This window comes from Dendropsophus ebraccatus, chromosome 6 (genome assembly GCF_027789765.1).
Source record: "Dendropsophus ebraccatus isolate aDenEbr1 chromosome 6, aDenEbr1.pat, whole genome shotgun sequence".
NCBI classification, from domain to species: Eukaryota; Metazoa; Chordata; class Amphibia; order Anura; family Hylidae; genus Dendropsophus; species Dendropsophus ebraccatus.
Genome location: NC_091459.1, coordinates 84,739,881 through 84,752,871, shown reverse-complemented (window position 1 = coordinate 84,752,871; position 12,991 = coordinate 84,739,881). Strand labels below are relative to the sequence as shown.

At 42.3% G+C, this 12,991-nt stretch overlaps 1 protein-coding gene across 1 annotated transcript in view; it reads left to right on the top strand.

Annotated features, from left to right (window-relative positions):
* Positions 1-12,991, top strand: part of RSRC1 (arginine and serine rich coiled-coil 1) — a 227,261-nt gene that overhangs the window by 113,718 nt on the left and 100,552 nt on the right. The window contains exon 6 of the mRNA XM_069973849.1: positions 12,388-12,439. Coding sequence (XP_069829950.1) covers positions 12,388-12,439 — 52 coding nt within the window. The remainder of the gene's footprint in view (positions 1-12,387; positions 12,440-12,991) is intronic.

Below are 12,991 nucleotides of genomic sequence, written 5' to 3'. Positions count from 1 at the left end.
TTAGTTTGCACTGCAGCTGTAAACATTGTTTGTGATAAAGAAACCATGTGCTAAGACTGCCCCACTAAAATGCTGGTCACCATGATTGAAACCCAAAAGACAGCGTATAGTCAATAGGGTCCATCACGTTCATTGATGGTCTGGGTCACAGCTTGTTTGCTCTACTGTGCTGTTTATATTAATGGAAAAAAATATATCTATCTATCAGTAGTGTGTGTGTGTGTGTGTGTATATATATATATATATATATATATATATATATATATATATATATACACACACACAGTCAGATTGCATTGTGATCCTGTGTACAATAATAGAACAATGAGGAAAGGAAACCTAGACTACAAGGCTCTCCCTATAGCTGAAAGAATAACACATACGCTTAATCATTAGAATGTCCCTTTAAGGAAATCTAAGGATAAAACAATAGGCACAGGGTTCATTTGTACAAATTTAGAATGGTTTTAATGCTCTGAACTGAAAATTCTCTTAAGAAAATATGCATTCTTTCTCCATGTCTGGAAGAGGAAACAGGATTTGCTTGGGTTGAGATAAGTAGCTGTTGACTCGAGCTCTCAAGAAGTTAAGGGCTGCTGATAGATCAGCAACAAGTGCCTGTTTACTTAGGGAAGCTGTGTGAGCGAGAGCTCTCACTTTACCATGTTAATTGTTAAGAAAACATGTCAAGAAGAGCGGCGCCATTCAACACGTTTACTGCTCATGCACATGGGCACACGTGACTGCAGGCTTCCATTAAAGCTCATGTATTTTGACATACATTACTATTCAATGAAAGCTGTGATATATGTAAATCCTTACCCTCACACCATGGGCTGTATTGCTGAACCTTTGGACAAGTAAAAGGTTCTATTCCATTCCCATAATATCTACTGTATTTGCTTGTGTGCACTTTAATACTATTAATATATTTTAGTGTTTGTCTACGGTTTTTGCCATGTTCTGTACTGTTTATTGCCACCATAACTTGATGATATGGGTAACTGTTCTTTCCAATTATGTATTTTTATACCTTACTAGGTTCACTTTCAGTTGTAAAATGGTCGCTGTCATGAAATAAGTTATGTATTATTAGTTTAATAATGTACTATTATACAAATAAATAATATATTATATTATGAATGATGCATTTTGTAAAGACATGATATTTTTTTAAAGTTCATGATATTAAAGTGAGTGTACCATCGATTTTACATGAATTGATTGGCGCATGGATGCTCGGGCATCTGCACAGCATGAAACACTAGGGGCAGACCCACAAGCCCCCAGTGTAATGATCTCCCCTCTGTGACGTGGCTCCATTAGAATCAATGGAGCTGCGTCATAGAGGGGAGGGTAGATCGTCACACTGGGGGCCGGTGGGCCCATAGCCAGTGCTTCATGCCGGGCCAATGCTAGGAAACAGAGCAGCGCTATGCGCGGGAACTGGGCAGCGGTTCAAAAAAACGAATCGCAGCAATGGTATCCCCGTGCCAGCACCAGTCTATTCATGTAAAAAACTTAAAGCGATGTACCTGATGGAACATTGACTTTTTTTTTGTAGTTATCATGGAAAACACAGCAATGTGTTTAGACTTTTTTTTCCCAGATTCTGAACGCAGGAAGTCCTATGTATCCCAGGCCATCTGAGCGCTCACAGAGAAGGCAGTCATGTGACTGATGGACACATTGAGCTGTGACTCTCTGTACTGGCCGGAATTCCTGTGTTTAGTCTGTTTTTTTTTTTTCGACCAGCACAAGTCTAAAAATCTGCCTTCAGAATCTGCAGCAGATTTGATGGCGCAGATTTGAAGTTGCAGATTGAAAGCAAATCTAATCCTGGCCATCTAGTCTGCTGCAGATCTACTGCAGATCCTGTAAGTGTTAATGCACCCTGAAAGTTTGAATGACGGTGACACTTCAGATTACTTATACAGAAGATAAAGGAAGGATCATCCATGTTCATTATCATTACATTAAAGGGAACCTGTCTTCAGTTTCATGCTGCCTGGAAGGGAGGGTTCTTTTTTGGAGACATGGAAGGTAATATACAGGAACAGACTCCTTTGCTAAAAACAGTCTATAGTTCTTTCTGAAGTGCTGCTGTTATAAAAAAAAAAAAATCATCAGTTTAAAAACCAGCCAGGAATGGGGCTTTCAGTCTCCTGGATTGTCTCGTTCGGCTTTTCCCCTTCCCACTGATGGCGTGATAACCTCTTTTCTTGTTTGCCATCAACATTTAAGCCCGCAGGCTAGGAAGAAGCCTACGGGAACCCTCAGCACATGTTTCAGAGCATATAGTCAGGGCCAGACTGGAACTTAAAGGGGTTGTCCAGCAAAAATCTTTCTTTCAAATCAACTGAAAGTTTATATAGATTTGTAATTTACTTCTATTAAAAAGTCTCAAGTCTTCCCATACTTATCAGCTGCTGTATGTCTTGCATGAAATGTTGTTTTATTTTCAATCTGACACAGTGCTCTCTGCTGACATCTCTGGCCGAGACAGGAACTGTCCAGTTTCTGACACCAGTTGATTTGAAAGAAAAATATTTTCGCTGGATAACCCCTTTAAAATCAGCCCTGGCACTCAAACCCCAGCACCCAACATACCACAGATACGGCACATTCACAACTAATCTGCACCTTTATATGTGCAACATTTCTGTCTCTTGTAATGGTACCCTCAAACAGGTTAGGATCATCCCTGAAACAGCTTAGGGATAAAGATGAGTGAATTTGAATGCACTCAGGTTAGTCTGAACTCAATCGTATGGCATCTTATTACCCATGGCTCAAGAAGTTGGAAGCAGTAGGGTTGCATCCAACTATTTCAGCCACCAGTAATCAAATGGCACATGCTTGAGTTCGCTCATCTCTATTTAGGGACAATAAATAATTACAGGGCTCCAGACTAAAAAATTTACCTAGGAGCCATTGGCTCCTAACCTGAAAAATGTAGGCGCCAAATAGAATATTTGGTCGCCAACATTTTAAACCATGTAAAATTAATGTTATGTTACATGGGACTTACTGTGTGCAGAGGCCGCAGCCTCCTCCTCCTCCTTTAGATTCTTTCTTTTCTTAGTTTGAAAACGTTCAACATGGAAACTTGCAACTTGACAACCATATACAGTCTGACTCAGTACTTCAGCCTCACTTGGCTAGCCTTTTAATGAGGCTTACTCTTCTGAACTTGAACTTAAAGGGAACCTGTCGACCCCCGTGCCGGGGTGACAGGCTCCCAACCCCCCGTTAGAGCCCCCTATATTCACCTCATGGCGCCGGGTCCCGCTTCTGAAGATGGTCGGGTCACGGAGATCTCAGCCGCTGCAGCCCGGCGTGCGCTGAGAGATGAGTCCAACGCTCATAGAGAATGACGGGAGAGTCCAGCGCTCCGTCATTCTCTATGAGCGTTGGACTCATCTCTCAGTGTGCGCGCCGGGCTGCAGCGGCTGAGATCTCCGTGACCCGACCATCTTCAGAAGCGGGACCCGGCGCGATGAGGTGAGTATAGGGGGTTCTAACGGGGGGTTGGGAGCCTGTCACCCCGTCACGGGGGGTGACAGGTTCCCTTTAAAAGCTTGCAACAGTCTATACATACTGAGCTAGACTTATGACTGCAGCCATAGTGACCCCCCCACAAGATGTGTATATAGATAGATATATCTCTCACCTAGTGACTAATGCAAGTGACCCCCTACAATACAGACACCTGAGGGGCCCTGATAATAATAATTGTGCATATATCTATCTCCCAGTGTCTGCAGCCAGTTTGCCCTACACTTATAGATGCCCCCTCCTCCCCCCCATTATAGATGCCCCCTCCTCCCCCCCATTATAGATACCCCCTCTTCTCCCCCCCATTATAGATGCCCCCTCCTCCCCCCATTATAGATGCCCCCTCTTCTCCCCCCCTTATAGATACCCCCTCCCCTTATAGATGGCCCCCTCTCCCCCCATTATAGATACCCCCTCTTCTCCCCCCCATTATAGATACCCCCTCTTCTCCCCCCATTATAGATACCCCCTCTTCTCCCCCCATTATAGATACCCCCTCTTCTCCCCCCATTATAGATACCCCCTCTTCTCCCCCCCATTATAGATGCCCCCTCTTCTCCCCCCCTTATAGATTCCCCCTCACCTTATAGATGCCCCCTCTCCCCCCCCATTATAGATGCCCCCTCCTCCCCCCCATTATAGATGCCCCCTCCTCCCCCCCATTATAGATACCCCTCTTCTCCCCCCCATTATAGATGCCCCCTCTTCTCCCCCCCTTATAGATTCCCCCTCACCTTATAGATGCCCCCTCTCCCCCCCCCCCATTATAGATGCCCCCTCCTCCCCCCCATTATAGATGCCCCCTCCTCCCCCCCATTATAGATACCCCCTCTTCTCCCCCCCATTATAGATACCCCCTCTTCTCCCCCCCATTATAGATACCCCCTCTTCTCCCCCCATTATAGATGCCCCCTCTTCTCCCCCCATTATAGATACCCCCTCTTCTCCCCCCCCATTATAGATGCCCCCTCTTCTCCCCCCCCTTATAGATACCCCCTCACCTTATAGATGCCCCCTCTCCCCCCCCATTATAGATGCCCCCTCTTCTCCCCCCCTTATAGATACCCCCTCACCTTATAGATGCCCCCTCTCCCCCCCCCCATTATAGATGCCCCCTCTTCTCCCCCCCTTATAGATGGCCCCCTCTCCCCCCCTTGAAGATGGCCCCTCTTCTCCCCCCATTATAGATGCCCCCCCTTCTCTTCCCCCCATTATAGATGCCCCCCCCCCATTTCCTCTATGCTAAGCAATATTTAAAAAAAAAACAAACACACAAACTCACCTGACAACCCGCTCCCCCGGCGATCCTCTTGTTCTTAAGGCGCTGTCCCCGGCTGATGCGCGGCTGCCGGCGGTGTCCCTTCCTATCCCCGGCAGCGCGGCGCGTCAGTGAGCTCTCTGTACGCTGGGGCTGTGACTTCTGACACAGGAAGCGTCTCTGACGTGCGCTTCCTGTGCCGGAAGTCAGGGCCCCAGGCAGCTCACTGATGCGCCGCGCTGCCGGGGATAGGATGGGACACCCCCGGCAGCCGCGCATCAGCGGCGCATCTTAAAGAGACAGCGCGCCGCCGCCGCCGGGGCCAGTCGCAAATGGCGCCCAGATTAATAAATCTGGGCGCCATTTGCAAAAAGTCAGTCGCATTGGCGACCATTTTGGTCGCCATCTGGAGCCCTGAATTATGCTGTCCAGTTATAAGGGGATAGTTATAAGAATTTTTTATTATATCTATAATAAACTACAAGAATGTACATGGAGTGACGGGGATTGCATTATAAACAACAAGGTGGTCGTGAACGGCCCAAGCGTCATAGGAAGCGTGTGCAAGAGGAAAATTACACCAAACCCATTTGTCCCAGGTGGCAAAAGCCAGCACCACAGCTGATGGCTTGCCATTGGCCCTTTCTTTTTTCTGCACACTTTTTATGTCTTGTCTGTCTCTTCAGTATTGATCTATACACAGTTGAACTGTATTTAGATGACTTGTAGGCATGTAAATACATTTGTATATTTTTTTTAGTGTGGAGATGTAATGTCTGGACAGTTTAATCATATCTGTAGATAAAATAATAGTAATACCCAGCATTATATCACATTTTTACCTGTCTCTTGACAGCTTGTGTGAGTGCAGTTTTAATCATTTAGGTGTATATGCAAATTGGTGACATGGCTTTTGGTTTTCACAATAGAATGATCTCTGCTCTATCGGATTTGTGTGCGCATATGTAAAATATATGTGGCATTTTAACAGGGTAATCATTTCCACTGAACAGGATTTGCCTCTGGTGTATTTTTATATATGAAATAGAATTTATATCCCTTTTATTGGATTTTATTTTACACACTCAGTGACCCTTGTACCATGTTAAAGATTTTGTGAAACTGCATGTGATGTGCAGATATAACTGATTTTATTAAATCGCTGAGGTTTTGTAGCTTTGTAAATTGTGTTTTCCGGCTTTACTGTAATTTTTTTTTTGCACATATCTGAAACCCAGTTGAAGTAGCTAGCAATGAAGGTCTGTGCTGCATATCATTGAAAAATTGTATTTCTTTGCATGACAACAACACTTGAAAGGTACTTTATGTATTTGTCCATCCTAAAGAGACCCCCATAGAATTTAGTAATGTACTTAAAGGGGTCCTCACCGCTTTAGGCCCAATTATCATCACATTTTTGCCTAATATTTTATAGTAAATGTTAGGGAAAGATCCCATTTTACACTCTTAAGTGTTTCCATAGGTGTCTTTTGTTAAGTTGCTATTTGTCAGTATTAGAGATGAGTGAATTTACAGGAATATTGAAGCAAATCGCTTTATCTCTGCAATCTGCTTATCAGCCTGCTGCCTTTTAACTTGCTGCCGCTCTGTGCCGCTACTCCCTGGGTGCCTGGAAAAGCTGAATCCAGTCCTGGCAAACTGGGAGAAGTTTCTAGGACTGGATCCAGCTTTTCCCAGCACCCGGAGCGTCAGTGAATTAAAAAAAGGCAGCAGGCTGATGAGCAGATTGCAGAGATAATGAAGTGCTTTGCTTCATTGTTACTGTAAATTAGCTCATCTCTAGTCAGTTTATCACACAAATCTAATTTTATTTAATAATACAATAGACTTCACTGTTCCGTACACCAGAATCCTTAAAAAAAAATTATATATCATCTCTGTCAGCGTCACAGACATCTGTTTAATAGATACTAGTGAGGAGCGAATACTGTTCGATCAAATAGATATTCGATCGAATAGTGAGATATTCGAATATTCGATATGCGTATGAATATCCCCCGAATATTCGATAAATATTCGATAAGCGTTCAAATCCCCCAGCTTCCGGTTTTACCCTCCAAATGGTCAAATAGATGTTTTTCACTAATCGAATACTTGTTCCCATAGACTTTGATGGGATTGAATATTCGTGGGATATTCGTACGAATATCGAATATATATATATATATATATATATATATATATATATATACATACTTGGAAATAATCTAAAAATGGTATATGACCGCTAAAAAGGAGAAATATATAGTTGTTCATCCTTGTAGTGGTGCATTTTTACTATTCACAGTGCACTGTTTGCAGTTGGGGTTGTATCTGCCAGAACCCTCCATGGTCATCTGTCACCAGGGGAACCTGTTTTTTTTCCCTTTACGTAAAACTAGCAGAAATAACTGGGTTTATTTTGTTTAACTGTAGTCATGGGGGGTTTCAGCAGCTCCGGTCAGCCTGGACACTGGCTTGGGTCTACTGAGAGGATTCGGCAGCTTGGGCAGAAGCCATGTGCTTTTGACACAGCAGTCTTTCATCTAAGGGCAGAGTTCCTTTTAAAGGCATGACTGGTCTTAAAGGGTTTCAATTTATGAGAATGTAAACATTTTTATAGGTACATTATAGGTCTATTTACAATCAGTAAAGAAGATTGGCTGGCTGTTATGTGCATTTGATGTCTCAACAGTGGTTTCCCAGAGTTGTGTGGGCAGCAAGGTTTTTATTTATATGCTCAGGAAGAGGGTAAATCCCTGGGTCAAGAGAAATGTCAAAAGTTTTGATGAGTCTGAGTCTATACCCCCACCTCACTACAGTAGACGTTCTTCAAGTCTGTTGAGACTATCCCCTGCAGAGAGACAGAGATTGCTTATAGACAAGCGATTGTCGCGACGCTTATCTAACAACCGTGGGGGTCTCAACATTCAGAGCCCCAATCAAAAGGTAACAAAAAGTGCCACCTGTGATTTTTAATCTGAATTAGGAATCCTTTCAGTTTTATTTAGCTATTTAAAATTTTTTATATTTCCATCATCTTTTTATCTGCCTTCTAGATCATTGGTTTTCAAACTGCGGCCTCCAGCTGTTGCAAAACTGCAATTTCCATCATGCCTGTACAGCTAAAGCTTTGGATTTGACTGTATAGGTATGATGGGAAATGTAGTATTGCTACATCTGTAGGGTCGCAGTTTGGAGACCCATGTTCCAGATCCTGCTTATAGTCTTAAAGGGAACCTGTCACCCCCCATGCCGGGGTGACAGGTTCCCGACCCCCCGTTAGAGACCCCTATACTTACCTCATCGCGCCGGGTCCCGCTTCTGAAGATGGTCGGGTCCCGGAGATCTCAGCCGCCGCAGCCCGGCGCGCGCGCTGAGAGATGAGTCCAACACTCATAGAGAATGACGGGAGAGTCCAGCGCTCCGTCATTCTCTATGAGTGTTGGACTCATCTCTCAGCGCACGCGCCGGGCTGCGGCGGCTGAGATCTCCGGGACCCGACCATCTTCAGAAGCGGGACCCGGCGCGATGAGGTAAGTATAGGGGTCTCTAACGGGGGGTCGGGAACCTGTCACCCCGGCACGGGGGGTGACAGGTTCCCTTTAAATAGTTAAAACAGGAATGGCAATTCAACATAGGGTCTGTGCATTCAGATTTAAGTGTTTGCATGCTTTGGTTTCTAAAAAGATTGTGTATTGAATTAATACTAATATACTGTTTAACTACTTTCATTGACTTAGAGGCCGTTCTTATGCTTTGGGATTTAAAGACCCTATGGAGTGTGAAGCTGTGCAGTGGAATCCCAGACCTTCCGGCATCATGTATCAATATAAGGACAGGAGAGCCGAAAGTGCTTAAATCTTTGGGGGTCTGTACTGACCCAGCCACACGGCATGGGAACTTTCAGTAAGCAACCATTAGATTGGCATTGCACAGATCAATGCTTCGCTATCAGTTTGCTTGACTCTATTAGAATAATCACAGTGGCAGGCATGGAGGGCTTGTAAAGGCCTCCAGCTGCCATATTAACCGATTGACACCCCACGCTCATTTTGCAGGAATGCTGATTGGACGTCCAACTGGTGTTACCTGTTGGTTATGCATTTAAATGGCACAATCGCTATCCAGCCTGCTTAATACACCTCTTCATGACTACGTCATTGTCCATCATGAAGTGGTTAAATATAGTGTTATTAATCCCACACAGTAAATGGCAATAATGAAAAACAAAAAAATATATTACCACTTTTAGGGCTTGTCCAATGTAAACTACTAAATCTGTTATGTTGCCTGGGCTGCTGGGGACATAAGAGTGCCGTTTACCTACGTGTCCTGCTCTGCTGCAGTTGCTGGCTCCCAGGCTGCCTTCCGCTGTCCACGGCACAACTTCCACTGATGTGCCATTCTGACAGAAAATGGCTGCTAAGCATAGACAACAGTATAGTGTACCACAGTAAAGGCCCTATTACATTCGTTCTGTGTAATTGCAGGCAATGATCAAAAAATCATTCGTATGTTGTTAATCGTTGATTTAGATCTGAACCTAAAATTATCATTAATCGTTATTGCACATTGTTTTGCTGGGATCAGATGGAACAAACAATCTTAGTAGCGATCGTAGTAACGATCGTAACTATCGACTATTGTTCTGTGGAATATGGTGAATGATTTCAGGTTAACGATAAATAATCTCATTTGCGATCGTTTATCGTTAGTCGTTAATCATTAAAAATTGCTCCGTGTAATAGGACCGTAAAGCTGGACAACAACTGTAAATCTGGAAAAAAAAAGTCCCATTTACCCCAAAATACTGTAGATAAAAACTACAAGTCACAGGGCAAAGAGCTATTACACAGCTCTTTAGGCCAAAAATCATTCAGTGACTAATATGCGATACTAGCCAACATCTGGATGGGCCAAATAGTTATTGTACCATATCACCTAATTACAAGCTGCTTTTTTATTTTCTGTAAAGTATGTTATAATATTTAGTCGTATTTCTTTGCTTGGAAAGAGGTGTTTGGGTTTTAATATTGCCTATCTTTATTTGTTTATATGGCTGTCTTCAGTTTAATATAGTTTTTCACTTTTGGTTAACTGCTTTAACATTTCCATAGCATAGATGAAGATAAGCTTTAGATTAAAGCCAGGAGAAAAAAAGTGCGTTCTGCTGGCAGTATTTTAAACAAATGAAGAACATGTACTATCATATCTTTCTGTTGGCTTTTGAAGTTTAACTTTTAAAATGGTTTATATGTGGATGGCAATGTATATATTTATGTAAAAAGATATAATATTTTCTGGAGCTTTTATAACATAAGACTTCTTGAACGGCTCACGGACTCTGCAGTATTTCAAAGGCATCTCAAGGCTATAGGAAATTTGTTTTTTAAACATTATTTCACAGTCATTGTGTTCACCAGCCCTTTTTTTTTTCTTCCTCCAGTATAGCCATCTTTTTTCTTAAAAGGCATCACATTGGTAGAAGCACACAACCATAAAGCGTTTTCATCTGTATAACACACACACACACACACACACATATATATATATATATATATATATATATATATATATATATATGTTTGTGTGTGTCACGTTGTGTGCTAATGTTTATGAACTGCATATTCCTTAGTTCTTTATTTTACTCTACGACCGCTGCAACCCATGACAATCATCATAAAAAGAAGCTTCAGTGATAACCGTGCTAGGAAACCTTTGCCCCAGAGCGTCGCTTTTTCTTTAAAGGGGTAGTGCGGCGCTAAACAATTATTCACTAAATAACACACATTACGAAGTTATACAACTTTGTAATGTATGTTATGTTAGTGAATCGCCCCCTTCCCCATGTTTCCCCCCCAACCCACACCAGACCCGGAAGTGTAGTGCTCTGTACATGCTTCTTGCCAAACCCCGTCCGCCATCTAGTGCCAATGATGTCATCTTCGGACGGACGGCTGAACCGCTCCGACCATCTATAGTGCCGGCCGCCCTCTGCCGCGTCATCACCTACTCAGCCACGATTGGCTGAGCATAACTGTGCTCAGCCAATCGCGGCTGAGCAGCTGATGACATGTGGGCGGCCGGCACTAGGGACGGTCGGAGCGGTTCGGCCGTCCGTCCGAAGATGACATCATTGGCACAAGATGGTGGACGGGGGTTGGCAAGAAGCAGGTCTGTATAGAGCACTACACTTCCGGGTCTGGTATGGGTGGGGGGGAAACACGGGGAAGGGGGCGATTCACTAACATAACATACATTACAAAGTTGTATATGTGTGTTATTTATTGAATAATTGTTTAGCGCCACACTACCCCTTTAAAGGCTGAGTGTCTGGCAATTAATTTTTCATGTGGCCTCCAGAAAAACGCCAGGGCCAGCTCTAGATTAGTTTGGTTGGATCCCCATAGCGTATTCTAGTGTTGCACAGTATTTAGCCAGTAAGCTCCCCCTAGAAGTGTTATTCAGAATTTTAGAAATTTGAAACTTCTAGAATTTTTGAGATCTAGAACTTCTACCTCTTAAGAATAGATTATGTAATTTGTTTTAACAATGTAGACTAAAAATCAAATCGTGTCAGAAATTCATTAGACCTGTTCTATGGGGGGGGGGGGGCAGCTTCAGTTATCTATAAAGTCACAAAGAACTGCAAGATTACAAATTGGTAACGTCAAACGCAATCCTAGAAGTCGTTATTAACAGTGTTTTTAACTGGTATAGAAGAGTACCGCCCCTCTGTCTAAAGCAAGTCTATAGGTATGCAGTAAGTATATGTTACACGTATTACTTTGACACAAAAGAAAAACTTAGCTTACAAGTTTTGCAGTACCATAAATGCAATTGTTCCTGCTAATTTTAGTTTATCTGAATTCTATAAATAATACTAAAATTATTTATGTAATTTTTTTTCTGTACCCTCTGCTTTTCAGTATTCTGAATTCTTTGTAATTATATGGACACACACAGTGAGAAATTTATAGAATGTTAACAAAAAACATATCATTGTAAATCCAAACTATTTTCCAGCCAATAATGCCCTACTTTTAGTACAGTTGTTTTTTATCGGTCATTTTCTGGTTTTATGGAAGGTATGTAATGTTTTGGTTATATTAATAATTTTGTGAAACGAGTTATATAAATGTTAATAAGAACAATGTCTCCCTTCCAAAGAATTTATAATTTTACAAATGTTAGTTTCAAAAGGAAAAAAATCACCTAAATAAATAATGCAATTAGGATGTTGCCATATTTCACCCCTATTATGCCTGATTTATTGACTTTCTTTTCCAGCAGATAAATACTAGTAAGAGAGGCGTGCAGTAATTTACATTGGATAGCATCCTAACAATTAAATGTAATAGTGGCAGCATAGGTTGGGGCTAAAAAAAAGGGAGGTTGCCTAATAGTGAATGTCTTTTCAAATCCTGGATATTGCATAGAAATTAGGAGGGATCTGTTCTTTTATGGATGTTTTGGTCTATCTCAGTGCTGCGTATTCTGTATAAAACACTATGCCTTTGATTAGTACCATAATGTATGGTAAATATGCTTTTTGTCTTTGTTTTTAGTCTCCTGCTGAACAGGCCAAAGCAACGCTGCAGATGGTTCTCCAAGCTGCTGGTGAGTGATGGTAGATGAAGGTTTACATTTGTGAGACTGAAATAATTACCGAGCAGAGCCCACATTCTGTAACACACCTCATTATAAGGCGGTATTATGCACTGGCACTGCTGCAAAGTCTATTTCTATCATTATTTTAAAGAGAAAAGAAACTCATTTGCAAGAACAATGACAACAGAACGTAACAATTATTTGCATTCTTTTTGGTAGAGCAATTATATAGGCTGAAATATACACAAAAAATAAGTAGAAGATCATTTTCACAGCTTGAAAGAGTAAGTACAGTAACTTGCAGAAGGTGGTTGTTGGGGGACACTAGACCCTTTCCTTAGTATCTACTATCTGCAGCCAGTCCGACCTATGGGGTAATGTGGAAATGTTTTAGCTGGTACAGGAGACTAGAGTAGATATTTATGAAAATACTTACAGAGGAGTATGCTGACAGATTTGTAAATTATAGCAGCCATGTGGTGACCCTGAACAGGGTATAGCTATGGGTAGTACAAAGGTTGCAGTGCCATTTGGGCCTATAAGAAATAGTCAGCAGAAAGA